The 19,613-nt window shown below is 39.5% G+C and overlaps 2 protein-coding genes across 3 annotated transcripts in view; one reads left to right on the forward strand and one right to left on the reverse strand.

Moving 5' to 3' along the window:
* LOC109377472 (nuclear RNA export factor 2-like) overlaps positions 1-207 on the reverse strand; it is a 22,217-nt gene extending 22,010 nt beyond the window's left edge. The window contains 1 exon segment of the mRNA XM_019633824.1: positions 31-207. Within this exon segment, the coding sequence (XP_019489369.1) occupies positions 31-207 (177 nt within the window).
* On the forward strand, positions 15-2,943 carry TMSB15A (thymosin beta 15A). 2 transcript variants are annotated; one of them, XM_019633832.1, is made up of 3 exons: positions 15-306; positions 1,363-1,479; positions 2,491-2,943. In XM_019633832.1, exons 1-3 carry the CDS (start codon positions 288-290, stop codon positions 2,526-2,528), a joined length of 174 nt encoding a protein of 57 aa, XP_019489377.1. In that variant the 5' UTR covers positions 15-287; the 3' UTR covers positions 2,529-2,943. The 2 variants fall into 2 exon arrangements, with proteins under 2 accessions (XP_019489377.1, XP_019489378.1); XM_019633833.1 differs by having other exon boundaries at positions 15-264.
* The last annotated feature ends 16,670 nt before the right edge of the window (positions 2,944-19,613 follow it).

Genomic DNA, 19,613 nt, shown 5'->3' on the forward strand with positions numbered 1-19,613 from the left:
GGGAACTGGGGAGGCCGGGCTGGGACTGGCGTTTCGGATCTGCGCCTCCTGGCGATTCCGCGCCTTTGTCTTCCTCGGCGCCGCCTTCTGCGCGCGATGCCGAGTCCTCCCGAGTTGGTCCGGAAGACCCGAGGAGGCGGCCCCCAGAGCGGCCTGTCCGCTGTGGCTGCAGGTCCCAGGCTGCGAGGACGAGGAGTTTGGGGACATTCCGGGATGGGCCCTTGGGGGCTGGCCCTTCGCTCTCTCCCCTCCCGTGGCGGATAGGTGAGGCTGGGTGCCCGACTACGATGATAGTTATTTTAAAATGTAAGCAAAGTGCTGCCAACAAACTGGCCTTTGCGCCCAGCCTGTTATTTATGTGAAGTCCCTGTTTCCCACCTCTGGAGATTGGCGTCTGATCGCTGGTCAAAGGCGGGTCTTAGGGTGACCTCGAGGGAAAGGAGGTATATTCGGGACTTTTGGCTATTTGGGGCCCCGCCACTCTACCCTGGTCACTAGATGTGCATTAGCCCCACCAGGGCGGGGTCAGGCACAGGCATGAGAGCTCTGCTTTCCGGTCTCTGGGGTTTCCTATTGTCTCTTCGCGACAAACCGATGGGTCGGTCACAGGGCACCTCATCTCCTAGCTTCACCTCCTCGCCTCTCCCTTTGTGGAGAAAACGTACTGAAATGAAATAAAAAGGAACTCTGTTTGGTTTTATCCCATTCTGCTGAAGTCCTTGGTCTGATCCTAATCAGCAGTGCCTTCTTGCAGTGTTTACAAACCAGTGCGACAAGGAGCTATTATGTGACGTTTAATTAGTTATAACTGCATTAAACCCCTCCCTCTCTTATTGTAGCCCCATAATCTACTGTCTTTGGGCATATGAAATGGATAGAAACCAGTCCAACTTATGCTACCATTTTTTTTGTGTGCTGCTCACTATTCCCTAAGAAAAATGCCCCCCAAAGTAATTGAATACAAAGTGAAGATGCTCAAATAATGCCATCTCCTGTTAAAAAAAATCATTACCTAGTTAAGCCCAGTCTTTATTTTTTTTCCTGTCTATATCTGTTCTTGTGCTTCTGTCACCTCCATTTGACCTTTGCTGTTATTTTAAAAGAGACCAACATACTGACTCTGGGTTTTAGAGCATCTTGGTTTCTAGTGCATCCTGATTCAATGGCATTTACTGCCTATCAGAAATGGGATAATAATGTGGAATTCAAAACATTCTAATAAAAACATGACTTTTCTAAGATGAGTGTTGTTTTCTTATTGAAAATCTGAAGTTAGAATACACACTGATATTAAATATGAGAGTTTTTGGCTATGATACCTTAGTATTATAACATTTCTGCCAGTTAAAAAATTTTTTTCAGTCTTTCTTTTAGTCAAAATGAGTGATAAGCCAGACTTGTCTGAAGTGGAGAAGTTTGACAGGTCAAAACTCAAGAAAACGAATACTGAAGAAAAAAATACTCTCCCCTCACAGGAAAGTAAGTCATAGGATGGGAGGTAAAGGTGTGGTTTCTAGTGGTGAAAAACAATGGTGAACTTTCATAGGTTCAGTAGATACACTCTTTCTAGTAATTTTTGCCACAAAGGAAGACAATTATAATACAACTATATTTAATGCAACAGTAAAAATATCAAATAGCTTTCTTCTTACTTGGATTATATAAGTGGTTCTCACATGATAGACCGAAGAAGTAATGAGGGAATAAAAAATTAATTTCTTGTTGGAAAATTACTAAAAATCACATTACAACCAATCTTGGAATATTGGACTTAGCACTAGAAAAATCTTAATTTTGTCCACTTTGTGGTTATTTGGCATTTTCTGCATCAAACAATTCGAGTCCATGATCTCATTCCTAAAGAACCACACAGACTGCAGTTTAGGCTTTCTCTACCTGAGGACAAGATGATGCAGAGAACAAGTTTAGATCTGGGTTGCACTCAAGGCTTCCAGATTTAAGGGATTAGTTTAGCCCTTGGGAGTTACAGCCTGATGGAGAAACTCCACACATATTCACAAAACTGACAGGTACTTTTTGTCATGTCTGTGTTATTTGGGAGTTTCAAAGTTAGTCAAAATTATCTGAAAGGATATAACTTCCTAAATATATAGTGATAGATAAGTCTGAGGGAAATGCTTCACTTGCTCCTCAATCTCAGAATAATCTATGGAAAAATGGTAACAGCATACATCTACCTCTTAAAAGTAAAAAAAAAACCCCACAGTTGATATAGATTCTAATGAATGTTCAGGTGGCCAACTTGCAGACCCAGGCGCGCGCGTGCGCACACACACACACACACACACACACACACACACACACACACACACCGGACAGGATTGGTGCTTAGTGCCTTGGCATTATAAATTTAAAGGGTATGGCAGCCTTCAGTGACTTGGCAAAGAGCTCTTTTGGAAGAAACTGAAGTTACTCTTAGGAAAATACGCTTTTAATGATTTTTTTGTGTGTCTTTGTTTTTCCCCCCAGCTATCCAGCAAGAGAAACAGTGTGTTCAAACATCATAAAATGAGGATCTTCTCCTCAAGATCTAATATCAACATTGCCTGAGTGTGTTGGTTTCAAGTTTGTTTGTTTTTTTGTAAACCTATTTGTTTGTTGAGATTTTAGGCATCTTCTGATGTCTTCTCACTCATACTCCTTGGCTAAGAGGTCAGGGGTAGCCAGTGTTCCCTTACCTTCATTTTTAAACTTTCCATTGGTGAGTAAATTCCAGCTGGCAGATGCTGTCCATAATCTCACCACTGATGACCTTTGTGTGTGTAGTCCTTGCATCCCCAAAGAATAAGCCACTTTTAACATTTTACAATTGATGTCTCCATTGTTCCATAATCTTCATAAAATGGCATGCATTTGCAGCTTCTCACAGTTTATTTTCATTTCATATGTAGTGATAAAATAAATATAATCATTATGTTGAGACTCCTGTGGTTCATTCTTGGTAGTCTTGTAAGGAATGGACATGTACAAGGATACTATTTTCAGCCAAACAAAATGGTTGAAGGAAAGCTGCTTTCACAAATTATATATCTACATGGAGAAGGTGCTTCTCTTTCCAGATCAAGTGGATCTTGACTTGAGGATGCTAACTGATTTTCCACAGAGTTGGAATCATCAAATTTGAGAACCTTGGGAGAGGAGGTAATGTGGACTAGCCACATTATCTCAGAGATGAGGAAATAAAAACACAGGGTCTGAAATGATCTACTCAAGGTGAACAAGGGCTGGATTTTTTTTTACAGATTTGTATTGGGGAATTGGGAGGATGGGAACAGTGCTGGGGAATTGGGGGAAGGGGAACAGACAAGTTGCTGTCATTTTGTTCTTCAGTCTAGTTGTGGAGGATGTTGCTTTACTGGCCCAAGTTGGCACCATCATTGCGCTCTTCCCAGGCAAGGCAGATCAGTCGCCGGCTTCTAGATGGTCGCTCATGCTGGCAGCCAGCTACACACGGTAGCCCATGGCAACCCACTGCAGCAGGGACTGCAGCCTACGCCATCACCAGCGACTCACAGCAGCCCAGCTCCAGGTTGAGCTGTTGTTCAGCATCTTAGCTGTAGAGTGCAGTGTCACTGGCCCTCATATGTGGGATACGAACCGGGGCCCTCTGGTGTCCCAAGCCAGTTCTTAACCATCGTGCCACTCGGCCGGCCCCAAGGGCTGGAATTTAAACTGGGCATGTTTGCTTTCTGGAAAGTATTTTCAATTTAATGGAAGGAGATACCAAAGTCTATGGTTTGTTAAGGAAAGGAACATTTGCTCACATACTGTGCTGAGCACATCACATATTCTATTGAGCATAAACTCAGATATTTAATATGTGCTAATGACCAGCAGCACTGAACCTCTGGTCTGGTTTTTGTCCTGAACAGAATTTTTATGACCTAATCAGTTTTGATGTTAATGTTGAGCACAAGAAATACATATGAATGGGAGTGTCTCCATCCCTGCCCTTAAAAAATACTATTATAATTTTCAATTTATAAAAATCAATCACCTATAATCCCACCAACTAGAAATGTTAGCATTTGGATGTATGACCATCTATTTGTGGTCTATTACCATACATTTTCATACAAAAAAAGAATTATACTGTTTGTACTTACGAGGTGTGATCAAAAGCTATGGTGAATGTTTAAATAAAATTAATACAGTGAAAGACACGTTATCATTAATCTTCCTCAAAATACATCCCCTCGCTCCAAACACATCATTCTTGCCATTTTCTGAAGCAGTTCTGGAAGTCCACTTTTCATGAGTGTCTTTACGTCATCCTCCATCATGACTGCTCCATGTCACACATCACTTCTGGTACAGCAATTTCTGTCAAAAACACATTATGGTGTGTCCTCATGCATCTCATTCAGCAGATCTGGCACCATGCGACTTCTGGCTCTTCCCCAAAATCAAAATGACCATGAAGGAAAGCATTTTGAATCTATTGAGGACATCGAGGCAGCCAGGACAGTGCAACTAAAGACACTCATGAAAGAGGACTTCCAGAACTGCTTCAAAAAGTGGTAAGAATGATGGGATAATTGTGGTTGAAGTGAGGAGGATTATTCTGAGGGGTATTAATGGCAATGTGTAAAAGTACTGTAATTTTTTAATTTAAATATTCACCTTAGTGTTTCATCACACCTGTTATTTGAAACCACAAGTATTACCACCCATTTCTAATGGCTTAAATATTTAAATAACAGGAAGTGGGGGCTGTTTTCTTTGTTAGAGCATAAACATCCACAATAAGCATGTGAAAAGATTTCACTTCATATGTCATGAGGGAAATGCAAACTACAATAATAGATATCATTACACACCTATTAGAATTATCAAAATCCAGAACAGTGACAGCACCAAACGCTGGCAAGAATGTGGAGCAACAGGAACTGATTCATTGCTGGGGGTGAGAGGGGGAGTAAAATGATACAGCCACTATGGAAGACATTTTGGCAGTTTCTTTCAAAAGTAAACATACTCAAACCCACAGGCGGTGGTTGAGCAGCCAGAGGGATGCCTCAGTGGCCAAAGTCTCCCCTGAAGAGGGAGGGGTCCCAGCCTTATATTGGGGTCCTATTCTGGGAAGAGGAGTCTCCATAACAGCTTGCAGTGAAAATCAGCAAGGACTGTCTGTCCAGTGAGATGGAAGATGGCTGGATCCTCAGACATCCTCTTAAAGGGCCTGCACACAGATTCACTCACTTGCAAACATTCACCTGGGCTCCATGAAGGGGTGGCAAGTCAAGAGGCACCAGAGACATATGGGGAAAGACTGAGTTGTGGCTTCAAAGCAAGGGCTTCAGGGACAGCCGCCATTGTCCCAATGTGGAGCCTGCCTCATGTGTACCCTACAGGAGGGTGCCATCTTGTCTATGTTGAGCCCTCTCCCAAAGGGCCAAATTTGAGATCACAATGGTCTGGTAAAATCTGTGCATGTGCACCAACTTGGTGAAGCCCTGGGTCTCCACCCTGCACGTCCAGTTCTGCATCACCAGGGGCACTCTCGGCTCCTGAGCATCCAGACCTCCACCCCCAACAAGCTGTGGTAGCCTTTTACAGTAGTGGACAGCCTGCAGTGACCTAGGAAACTTTGGACGGGTGCCAGTCAGCCACAACTTGAGCTGCAGCCTCTCTTGGGTGTCTCATGGGTATCTGTGGGCCTGAGGAGAGCGGTGGATAGCTGCAGTGTTCTCAGGGCATTTTGTGAAGTGATCATGGGCCCAGCACTGGTGGAAGAACTAAATCTGCATTACCTTTGTAAAAATCACAGCCCACACCCTGTAACTCCCTGGAACCCCGCCCTTCCCAGCTAGTGCTGCATTGCCTGGGGCACTCTTGGCTCCTGGGTGGCCGGCCCTATACCACAAACTGTGAAAGACTTTTCCAGCAGTGGAAGGCCTGAGGCAGTCTGGAGAAATTTTGGTGGCAGTCAGTCAACCACAACTTGTGCTGCAGCCTCTCTTGGCTGGCTCTTGGAGATCTGTAGGCCTAAAGTGAGCAGTGACTGACTGCAGTGTTCTCAGGGAATTTTGAGAAGTGGTCACAGGCTCAGCACTAGCGCAATAACTGAATCTGCATTAACCTTGTAAAAACCACAGGCCATGTCTCGTGACATCCCGGCACCCCATTACATTCAGCTAGTGCTGCATTTCAACAGTGTCAACCAGCCCGGTCTGTGCACCTAAGGAGGCTCTATCAATGACTGACCCTTACGGGTAGCTGTCAGGTGGCAACAGGCCTATGTGGGACACTGGGACTTTTGCTAAGATGCCCCAGACCCAATACTGGTGTCATCTGGCCTTGGCTCATGATGAGGCCACCCCCACATGTCTCCAGGTCCAGCACAGGCAGCAACCAACCACATAATTTTGTAGATCCTATCAAATAGCCCCAGGCAGGTCACAAGCAAGGCTGAAATTGGCCTCTATGGGAGCCCCTCCAAGAGACACAAGAAAAAACAAATTCGAAGTCCAGCTTCAGAACACACCTGAGTACTACCCAGTAAGCCCCACAAGTGGCACACCAAAGGGGTGATCTCAACAGGCACTAGAGCCCACTGGGGTGAATTCTCCTCTGAGGGTTAAGCCCTTACAGAGCAGCTAATACACTGTGGGCGTAGCTAATCCTCACAGCTAGTCAGCCTGGGAGTTAATCCCACTGACTGATGTGCCAAAAGTAATCAAGGCTCAACTACAACAGGAAAATACACACAATACACACCAGGGACACTCATGGAACACAGTCACAGATGATGAGAGAGACTGCAACACTGGAGGACTCAGCACACATACTACATAAGGTCACCCGGCAATGACGGAGAGACATAGGAGATCTACCTAATACATAGAAGCAAACACAGAGAGGCAGCAAGAATGAGGAAACAAAGAAACATGTACCAAATAAAAGAACAGAAGAAACCTCCAGAAATAACACTAAATGAAATGGAGGCAACTAACCTACCAGAGACAGAGTTTAAAACACTGATTATAAGAATGCTCAAGGGACTTGGTGAAAATTTCAACAAAGAGATGGCAAGCATAAAGGACATAGAAACCATAAAAAATAACCAGTCAGAAATAAAGAATACAATAACTGAAATGAAAAATACACTAGAAGAAATCAACACCAGAATAGATGAAACAGAGGAACAACTTAGTGATTTAAAAGACAAGGTAACAGAAAACACCCAATCAGAACCACAAAAAGAAAAAAGAATTAAAAACAATGAAGATAGTTTAAGGGACCTGTGTGTCAACATCAAATGTAATAACATTCTCATCACAGGAGTACCAGAAGGAGAAGAGAGGGAAGAAGGGATCGAGAACCTATTTGAAGAAATAATGACTGAAAACTTCCCTGACCTGGCGAAGGAAATAGACATACAAGGCCAGGAAGTACATACAGTCCCTAACAAGATAAAACAAAGAGGCCCACACCAAGACACATTATAATTAATATGGCAAAGGTTAAAGACAAAAAATATTAAAGTAGCAAGAGAAAGGCAACCAATTACTTACAAGGTAGTTCTCATAAGATGATCAGCTGATTTCTCATCAGAAACTGCAGGCAATAAGGGAGTGACAGGAAATGTTCAAAGTGATAAAAAACAAGGGCCTACAACCAAAACTACTTTACCCAACAAAGCTATCATTCAAAACTGAAGGCGAGATGAAGAGCTTCCAGGCAAAAAAAGCTAAAGGAATTCATTACCACCAAGCCAGTATTACAAGAAATGTGAAAAGGACTTCTAGTCAGCTTCAGCTTGAGGTGTACACTGCAGTGGTCAGGCATCTACACCCTCCATGAAGTGGTCTCCCTAATAAGACAAGTGTCCATCAGATACTCTGCCAATCTTTACAACATTATTGATTATATTCCCCAAACTATCTTTTGTATCCTTGTGGCAATCTTGTGGTTACCAATTTGTGCTTTCTAATTCCCTCACCTTCTCCCTCATCCCCACCCACCTCCCATCTAGCAACCCTTAGTTTTTTCTCTACATCTCTGAGACTGTTTCTGATTAGTTTGCTCATTTATTCTATTCTCTAGATTCCACATGTAAGTGAGAAACTGAAGCTGAATAACACTGAATGTCAACTATATATATATATATATATATATATATATATATATATAGTCACAGGATGTGGAGTACTGCATAGGGAATAGAGTCAATGGAATTGTAACAGCTATATACGATCTCAGAGGGGTAGTAGATTGGGGGTTTATGGATTTCTGAGGGGTGTGAATGTCTAGTTATTACATTGTTTTGTACACCTGAATCTAATTTAAAAAAAGATTTTTATAAGAAGAAGAAAGGAGAAGGGGAAGGAATTAGACAGCATAAATTGGTAACTACAGTATTGCCACAGGTTATGAAAGAGTTTGGAGAATATAATAAATAGTGCTGTAAATATTTTGTAGGGTGTCAGATGGGCACATGTCTTATTAAGGAGACCACTTCATGGATGGTGTAGATGCTTGACCACTGCACACTGTACACCTGAAGCTGAAGCTGAATAATATTGTATGTCAACTATAATTATATATATGTATATATATATATATATATATTTCCCCCACACACAGGATATGGAGTATAGTATAGGGAATAGAATCAATGGAATGATAATCGCTATATATGATGTCAGAGGGGCAATAGATTGGGAGAGGGAGGTTATCACTTTGTGAGTAGTGAAATGTATAACTATTACATTGTACAAAACACCTGAAACTAGTAAAGAAAAAAGAAAGAACAAAGAACAAAGGAGAAAACAAAGATAAAAAATATGAATAATAAAATGGCAATAACTATGTACTTATCAATAATCACTTTAAATGTAAATGGATTAAATTATCCAATCAAAAGACATAAGGTAGTTGAATAGATAAGAAAATAACCCCCATACATATGCTGTCTACAAGATAACCACCTCAGATCGAAAGACACACATACACCGAAAGTAAAGGTATGAAAAAAGATATTTCATGCAAATGGAAATGTGAGTAAAGTTGTGGTAGCAATATTTATATTATATCAGACAAAATAGACTTTAAAATGAAGACTATAATAAGAGACAAAGAATGACATTACATAATGATAAAGGGATCAATCCAACAGGAGGACATAGCCCTTGTAAACATCTATGCACCCAACATAAGAGCACCTAAATATATAAAGCAAATATTGACCAATATAAAGGCAGAGATCAACAATAACAAATCAGAATATGGGTCTTTATCTCCCACTGACACCTATGGACAGATCGATCTTCCAGACAGAAAATCAACATGGAACCAGTGGCCTTAAATGACACACTAGACCACATGGATTTAATTGATATTTTAGAGCATTTCACCCCAACACAGCAGAATATATATTCTTTTCATGTGCACATGGAACATTTTCCAAGATGAACCACACATTAGGCCACAACACAAGTATCAATAAATTTAAGAAGATTGAAATCATATCAAGCATTAGCTCTGACCACAGTGGTATGAAACTAGAAATCGATTACAAGAAAAAAACTGAAAAACACATGGAGAGTAAATAACATGCTACTAAATAATAAATGAGTCAACAATGAGATCAAGGAAGAAATCAAAGATACCTTAGGACAAATGAAAATGAAAACACAACGACCTCAAATCTATGGGACACAGCAAAAGCAGTCCTAAGAGGTAAATTCATAGCAATGCTGGCCTACCTAAAAAACAAGAAAAATCTGAAATCAACCATCTGTCTTCACACATAAGGGAACTGGAAAAAGACAGCAAACAAAGTCCAAAGTGAGTACAAGGCAGAAAATAATAAAGATCAGAGCAGAGATAAATGAAACAGAGACAAAAAAATACAAAAGATCAGTGAAACCAAGAGCTGTTTTTTTAAAGAGAAACAAAATTGACAACCGTTAACTAGACTCATCAAGAAAAAAAGAGAGAACCCAAATAAATAAAATCATATATGAAATTTGAGTATGTCAACAGACTCCACAGAAATACAAAAAATTTTAAGAAAACACTATGAGCAATTATATGCCAATCAATCGGACAATCTGCAAGATATGGATAAATTTTTAGAAGCATACAATCTTTCAAGTGTATATCAAGAAGAAATAGAAAATCTGACCTGACCAATTACTACTTTTAAATCAAATCAGTAATCAGCAAGCTCCCAACAAACAAAAGTCTTGGACCAAATGGCTTCACATATGAATTTTACAAAACATTTAAAGAAGAATTATCCCCTAGACATGATAGTATATATACAGAGTCTCAAAGACTCCACCAAATAACTGTTAGAACTGATAAATGAATTTAGTAAGGTAGCAGAATACAAAATTACATTCAGAAATCAGTTGCATTTGTATACACCAATAGTAAAATATCAGAAGAAGAAATCAGGAAATCAATCCCATTTACAATTACTTCAAAAACAATAAAATATCTAGGAATAAATTTAACCAAAGAAGTAAAAGACCCATACTCAGAAAATTATAAGACATTGAAGAGAGAAATAAAAAAGATACAAATAAATGGAAATACATAACATGTTCATGGATAGTAAGCATATAGTTAGCATGTCAATACTACTTAAGGCAATAAATAGATTCAATGCAATTCCTATCAAACTACCAAGGACATTTTTCTCAGAAATAGAACATCTAATCCTAAAATTTACATGGAACCGTAAAAGACCCCGAATAGCCACGGCAATCTTGAGATATAAGAACAAAGCGGGAGGTATCACACTACCCAACATCAAATCATGCTACAAGCCTACAGTAATCAAAACAATATGGTACTGGCATAAAAACAGACATATAGACCAATGGCACCGAATAGAGAGCCCAGAAATAAACCCATGCATATACGGTCATTTAATCTATGACAATAGAAGCAAGAATTTACATTGGGGTAAAGATAGTCTGTTTAATAAATGGTGCTGGGAAAACTGGACTGACATGAGCAAAAAAATGAAAAAGGACCACCTACTTACACCATATACAAGAACAAATTCAAAATGGATTAAAGACTTAAATGTAGAACTTGAAACCATAAAACTCCTAGAAGAAAACTTAGGGAGTAAATTTGCAGACATTATCCTCAGTAATATTTTTACTGAGATATCCCCTCAGGCAAGGGAAATCAAAGTACAAATTAACATATGGGATTACATCAAACTTAAAAGTTTTTTCACAGCAAAGGAAATCATCAATAAAACAAAAAGCAGCCTACTGAATGGGAGCAGATATTTGCCAATGATATATCTGATAAGGGGTTAATATCCACAATTTATAAAACACTCATTCAACTCAACACCAAAAAAACAAACAATCCAATTAAAAAATGGGCAGAGGATATGAAGAGGCATTTCTCTAAAGAGGACGTACAGATGGCCAACAGGCATATAAAAAAATGTTCAACCTCACTAATTAGGGAAATGAAAATAAAAACCACAATGAGATACCACTTCACTCTGGTCAGAATTTCTATCATCAATAAATCAACAATCAACAAGTGCTGGTGAGGTTGTGGAGAAAAGGGAACCCTGGGTCACTGTTGGTGGGACTGCAGATTGGTACAGCCATTATGGAAATCAGTATGGAGGTATCTCAAAAAACTGGAAATGGATCTGCCGTATGACCCAGCAATTCCACTTTTGGGTATCTATCCAGAGAAAACCAAGATGCTAATTCTAATAAATATATGTACCCCTATGTTTATTGCAGCACTATTCACAATAACCATGACTTGGAAACAACAGAAATGCCCATTGGTAGATGACTGGATTAAGAAACTGTGGTACATTTATACAATGGAGTATTACTCTGCTATAAAGAATGAAATCGTACCATTTGGGATGATATGGATGGACCTAGAAACTATTACGTTAAGTGAAATAAGTCAGTCGGAGAAAGACAAATACCATATGATCTCACTTATATGTGGAATCTAAAAAACTGAATGAATGAGCAAAGTAAACAGAAGTGATCTCAGAGATATAGAGGAACAACTGATAGCTGCTCGTTGGGAGGAAGTGGGGATGAGGGAGAAAGGGAAGGGATTAGGCAGCATAAATAGGTAACTACAATATTGCCACAGGTACATGAAAGACAGTTGAAGGAATATAATTAATAATGTTGTAAATATTTTGTAGGGTGTCAGATGGTCACATGTCTTGCTAGGGAGACCACATCATGGATGGGGTAGAGGCTTGATCACTGCACTGAACACCTGAAGCTGATGTTGTATAATATTGTATGTCAACTATTAGTGAATACATATATATATACATCTATCTATCTATCTATCTATCTATCTATCTATCTATATCTATCTATCTATCTATCTATATATATATATTCATGGGATGCAGAGTATAGTGTGGGAGTGGAGTCAAGGGCATTGTAATAGATATGTATGATATTGGGAGGGGAAGTGGGGTGGCAGATGGGGGAGGGGGGCTGTCACTTCAAGGGGTAAAATGTATAACTATTGCACTGTGTTGTACAACTGAAACTAATTGTAAAAAATGTGTATTTCACAATAAAAATAACAAAAAATAATAATTAAAACAAAAAAAAACAAAGAGGAGGAAGTTAAGGTCTGAATTTGCAAAGGGGAATGGAGATACAACACATGCTGAAGAAAAAGGACTACTGTATTTATGAAACTTTCTTTTACATAAACTTAATGGTAATCATTTCAAAAAATCCAGTACTGACACACATAACATAAAAAAAGAGGAAACAGTGGTGAAAATCAGAATACAATCAAACTAAAACAGACAGAAACAAAAAGGCAAAGAAACAGTGGAGAAATTGAGCTACCAGAAACCAAAAGATAAAATGGTTATAGGAAGTCCTCATATATCAATAATAATCCTAAATGCAAATGGACTTAACTCACCAAGTAAAAGGCACAGAGTAGCAGATTGGATCATACAACAAAACCCAGCCATATGCTGTCTCCAAGAGGCACATCTCAGCTACAAGGACAAATATAAACTCAAAATGAATGCGAAGAAAATGATACTCCAAGCAAATGGCATCCAGAGAAAAGCGGATGTAGCCATACTGATATCTGACGAAACAGACTTCAGGATAAAAAAAGGTAACAAAAGACAAAGATGGATATTTCATAACCATAAATGGGACAGGACAATACAACAAGAAGATTTAACACTTATCAATATATATGCTTCCAATCAGGAAGCACCAAAATATATAAAGCAAGTACTAACAGAAACTGACCAATCTAAGAGAAACTGACCAAAACACAATTACAGTAGGGGACCTAAATATGCCGTTGACAGCTATGGATAGATCATCCAAACACAAAGGCAAAGAAACAATGGCAAAGAAATCAAGAAGGAAATATCAGCCTTAAATGACACATTAGACCAAATGGACATAATCAACTTTTACAGAGCATTTTTATCCTAGAACAACAGACTACACATTCTTTTCTAATGCACATGAAATATTCTCAAGGACAGACCATATGTTGGGACACAAAATTAGCCTCAGCCAATTTAAGAAGATTGAAAACATACAAAACATATTCTCTGACCACAAGGCTTTGAAATTGGAAATAAACAGCAGAAAGAAAGTGGGGAAAAGCACAAATACATGGAGACTAATTAACATGCTGTTAAAGAATGACTGGGTGAAAGAATAAATAAAAGGAAAAAATCAAAAGATACATAGAAACAAATGAGAATAAAAATACATCATATCAAGATTATTGGGATGCAGGGAAAGCATATTAAGGGGAAAATTTATATTATTACAGGCCAATCTCAAGAAAGAAGAAAAATTCCAAATAAACAACCTAACAGTACATCTTAAAGAATTAGAAAAAGAAGAATAAATGAACCCCAAAGTCAGCAGAAGGAAGGAAATAAAAATTAGAGTAGAATTAAATGAAATAGAGAACAAAAAGACAATAGAAACAATTAATGTAACAATGAGGTGGTTCTTTGAAAAGATTATTAAGGGGCCGGCTCTGTGGCTCAGTTAATGAAGAGTTAGCTTAAGAGCGCAAGCTCTGAGCAACAGAGCTGCCAGTTCGATTCCCACATGGGCCAGTGAGCTGCGCCGCAGCTGCCGCTGAGCTGCCAACAGGTGGCAGGATGGCTCAGCTGGTGAGAACACATGCTCCTAACAACAACACTGCCTGTCTGATGGTGGGCTATGCCCGACCGCAACTAAGACTGAACTCGGCACCTTGAGCTGAGCTGCCACCAGGATGGCTCAGTGGATAGAGAGTGTGCTCTTAACAACAAGGCTGCCAGTTCGACTCCCACATGGGATGGTGGCTATGCCCACCTGCAACTAAGATTGTAACACAGCACCTTGAGCTTAGAGGCCACAAGCTGATGACGGGCAGCCAGATGGCGACTGGTGCCCTCAACAACTAAGATTGAAGAACAACAACTTGGCTGGTCCTTCTCCCCAATTCACCAACACTGTTCCCCTCCCCAAATTTCCCAATTAAGAAAAAAAAAAGATTAATAAAATTGACAAACCCTTGCCTATGCCCGCTAAGGAAAAAAGGGAAAATAAACAAATAAAATCAGAAATGACAGAGAAGTTATCACAGAAATACAAAGGATCATATGAGAATACTATGAAGGAAGATATACCACCAAATTCAATAACCTAGAAGAAATGGACAAGTTCTCAGAAATATATAACCTTCCTAGACTGAATCACAAAGAAGTGGAAAATCTAAATAGAACAATCAACTGTTGGGAGATTGAAACAATCATTGAAAACCTCCCCAAAAGCAAAATTACAGGACTAGATGACATCATTAGTGAATTCTACCAAATATTCAAAGATGATTTAATACCTATCCTTCGTAAACACTTCCAAAAAATTGAAGAAGGGGCAATACTTCCTAACTCATTTTATGAGGTCAACATTACCCTGACACCAAAAGGATAACATGCAAAAAGAAAACTATGGACTAATATCTCTGATGAGTACAGATGCAAAAATCCTAAACACAATACTAGCAAATCAAACACAACAATACATTAAAAAGATTATACATTATGATCAAATAAGGTTCATTCCAGGGGCACAACAATAGTTCAACATATGCAAATCAATCAATAGGCTACACCACATAAACAAAATGAAGGATAAATATCACATGATCATATCAATAGATGCAGAAAAAAAAGCCCTTGAAAAGATACAACATCCATTTATGATTAAAATACACAATAAAATAGGTATAGAAGGAAAGCACCTCAACATAATAAAGGCCATATATCACAAGCCCTCAGCTAATATCATACTAAATTGTGAGAAACTGAAAGTTCTTCCTCTAAGATCAGGAGGAGGACAAGGATGCCCCCTCTCACCACTGTAATTCAACATAGTATTGGAAGACCTAGCCAGAGCAATCAAGCAAAAGATACAAATAAAAGACATCCAAATTGGGAAAGAAGTGAAATTGTTGCTTTTCTCAGATGACATGATTCTTTATGTAGAAAACCCTAAAGACTCCACAAAAAAAAACTATTAGAAATAATAAACAAATACAATAATTTTGCAGGATACTACAAAGTCAATATACAAAAATCCACTGTGTTTCTATATACTAACAATGAAATTTCAGAAAAAGAAATGAAAAAAAACCACAATTGTCTTTGCAAGTGCAACAAAAAGAATAAAATACCTAGGAATAAAAGTAACAAAGGACGTGAAGGACATATACACTGAAAACTATAAGACATTATTAAAAGAAATTGAAGAAGACACAAAGAAATGGAAAGATTTCATCTTCATGGATTGGAAGAATCAACATAGTTAAAATGTCCCCATTGTCCAAAGCAATATACAGATTTATTGCAATCCCCATCAAAATCCCAATGGCATTTTTTTGAAGAAATAGAACAAAGAAAAACATCAGATTTGTATGGAATCACAAAAGACCCTGAATAGCCAAAGCAATCCAGAGAAAAAAAGAACAATGCCAGAGGTATCACACTCCCAGACTTCAAATTATACTACAAAGTGACAATAACCAAAACAGCATGGTATTGGCAGAAAAACAGAAATACACACCAGTGGAACACAGCCAAGATCCCAGAAATAAACCCACATATATATGGGCAAATAATTTTCAACAAAGGAGCCAAAAACATACAATGGAGAAAAGAAAGCCTCTTCAATAAATGGTGCTAGAAAAATTGGAAAGCCACTTGCAGAAGAATGAAACTTGACTTCTATCTGTCACCATACACCAAACTTAACTCAAAATAGATCAAAGACCTAAATAAAATACCTGAAACAATAAATTACATAGAAGCAAGCATAGGTATTAAACTTATGAACCTTGGGTTTAGATAGGATCTACCCCAAAAGTCTGAAAACATTTATCCATAAAGATGTATACAAGAGGGCCAGCTGAGTGGCTCAGTTGGTTAAGAGCTCGCTCAAAAGTTTGAGCTCTGAGAAACAGCGGTTCGAGTCCTGGCCCGAGCTGAGCAGCCGCTGAGCTGCCATCAGGTGGAAGGATGGCTCAGCTAAGAAAAAAAAAAAAGATGTATGCAAGCCTATGTTCTTAGCAGCATTATTCATAGTGTCCAAGTCATGGAAACAACTGAACTGTCCCTTAATAGATGATTGGATCAAGAAGATATGGTACATAAAATGGAATATTACTCAGTCATAAGAAAAGATGAAACACTGCCATTTGGGACAACATGGATGGATGTTGAAAATAACATGCTAATCGAAATAAGTCAGACAGAAAAAGTCAAGAACCATATGATTTCACTCATACGGGAGATATAAAACTAAAAGCAACAAATGAACAGGATGAACAAACAATACCTCAAAGCTGCAGACAACAGTTTAGTGGTTACCATAGGGTGAGGGAGATAAGCGTAGGTAGAAAAGAGTAGAGGGGGTCAAATACATGGTGATGGAAGGAAAATTGACTTTAGGTGGTAAACACACAATGCAATATATAGATGATGTTTTATAGAATTGTACACTCAAAGATTATATAATTTTATAACCAATTTCACCCCAATAAATTTAATTGAAAAAAAATAAAAGCTACCAGGAAGGCTCCCATATTCTCATACTTAGCTTTAATTGCTTCTTGAGGACCTTCAGTTTCTCATTATCCCTCTACAGGGAATCAGTAAAACTTAGCCAACTAGTAACTAGCTACCTCCACTCTCCTCATAGGCATTATTCCCTCCCTTACTTTTTTAAATGCCTGTATACCAGCAAGGGTGCTCTCATCAAAAAGGACTTTTTTTCCAGATCAAGAGTGGTGAAATCTCCAGTCATTTGTCCATCATCTTGTGTCAGGGAATCTCTGTGTCCCTATGCAACTTAGGATGTTATTCTATTTGCCTGTTGGGTGGTAAGTGAGCCAGAACCCAAACTCCACTTTACCACCAGTTTTCTTGGACGATTCCTGACACCATTTGTGTTAGCACTGGTACTCTGAGAAATAACTGCCCAAATTGCAATAGATGATAAATAGATTAATTGGGGTAAACACTATGAAGGATAAAATGGAGGGAGTGGGAGAAGGTTGGGAGAACTTTCAGATGGCAGTGCAGGTCTTGACATTAGTGGAGAGGAGAAAAGGAAGGATAGTTTAACAGGATGAGCCTTAGACTGTACTGACATCATAAAGTTTCAGCTAGGCAGGAGGGGAGTCCTGGAGCAAAAGACTTTGGTTCAAGGAGTCTTATACCTCCCAGAAATGCAACTGGATTAGTACCAGTTATTGGCAAGGATCAGCCCATGGAATGCCTGGCCTCAGCATGAACGTTGGGGTGAATTCAGAGGGACAGCAGCTGAGGCCATCAGTCAGCAATGCTCTGAACCACAGGAGATACGAGTGGTGCATTTTCATGGTTGTTATATTACCTCATAACTTTTTTTTGTAAGATTTTTATTGGGGAATTTGGGGGATGGGCACATTGCTGGGGAATTGGGGGAAGGGGAACAGACAAGTTGCTGTCGTTTTTTTCTTCAATCTAGTTGTGGAGGACGTTGCTTCACTGGCCCAAGTTGGCACCATCATTGCACTCTTCCCGGGTGAGGCAGATCAGTCGCTGGCTTCTAGATGGCCGCTCACTGCGGCTGCTGGCCGCTCACGCTGGCTGCTGGCTACACACAGTAGACCATGGCAACCCACTGCCACAGGGGCTGCAGCCTACGCCGTCGCCGGCGACTCACAGCAGCCCAGCTCCAGGTTGAGCTGTTGTTCAGCATCTTAGCTGTAGATGCTAAGCAGTGTCACTGGCCTTCATATGTGGCATCCGAACCGGGGCCCTCTGGCATCCCAAGCCAGTTCTTAACCATCGCGCCACTCGGCTGGCCCTACCTCATAACTTTTAAATAACTAAGGTAAAATTCCTGTTATGTGGTTATGTTACCACTTCTGATCCTTTTAGCTTTTTTTCAATTTATATTGATCAGTGATGCATTATTTCAAACTTGTAACACTATCAAATACATTTGTTTGAATTTACATTTCAATTTGCCACCAAATCCTACAGAAAATAATTTCACCACAGATATAAGATACAAACTAAAGGTGTTGTTCAACATGCAATACCAGAACATTCAACAACTTGGATTGTAAAATATATACTAGACTATAAATGTGTTCTATAACACTCAATAGGTAAACAGTTGCAAAAGTTGTCACCTGTGGTCACTTGAAGTGAAATGCCTTTGGAGTCACTGTGTCGCTAGAACAAGCAGCTGCTGTTAGGGACTCAGGACACTCATTTCCCCACAGCATTGGGGAACGTATTGGTGAGGACGACATCTTCATCTTTGAAGTGTTCTGAAGTGGCTGACTTGTGTAGGCCACAGATGACATGGGAGACCCTGCCATTGGCATGATCACCCTCATTTTAATGGGATTGATGGGGTATAGAACAATTCCATTAAATCAAAACATGTCCACATGCCACCCCGTAGTCACAACCTCTATCCATTCCCAGCCGCTGGCAACTACTGATCAGTTTTCTGTACCTGTAATTTTACCTTTACCAGAATGTCTTATAAACGAAATCATGTTATGACTGTTTTAAATATGTCAACCTGGGTAGAATGGACTGAATTTTCTAGGATTCACTTATCTTTATGTCCGCTGTTAGAGTGAGTCACAAGAGAGATTTTGAGGGTGGAAGTGAAGACTCTACCTCTTTGTAGTGCACAGACATTGTTTATTGGCTGGCTTACCTCAATGGTGTGAGAAGTTAGCCAAGTCTGCAACTGCTACAAATTTCCCCTGGGTCCTATTTCCTTTTTCGGCTCCTCAGTCTGGCAAGTGTATTTAGATATGTGAAGGGTGTCATTCTGCATGACACCCATATCATTAACTATGGAGGCCCTGAGAACAAATTCACTTTGCCATCAAGGTCTCCAGCTTGTGCACATGCATTATGGCTTGTTCTTCTTCTCCCCCACTTTAAAGATTTTTTTATTGGGGAATTGGGGGGATAGGAACAGTGCTGGGGAATTGGGGGAAGGGGAACAGACAAGTTGCTGTCCTTTTGTTCTTCAGTCTAGTTGTGGAGGACGTTG

Source organism: Hipposideros armiger, unplaced genomic scaffold (genome assembly GCF_001890085.2).
Source record: "Hipposideros armiger isolate ML-2016 unplaced genomic scaffold, ASM189008v1 scaffold_1414, whole genome shotgun sequence".
Lineage (NCBI taxonomy): Eukaryota > Metazoa > Chordata > Mammalia > Chiroptera > Hipposideridae > Hipposideros > Hipposideros armiger.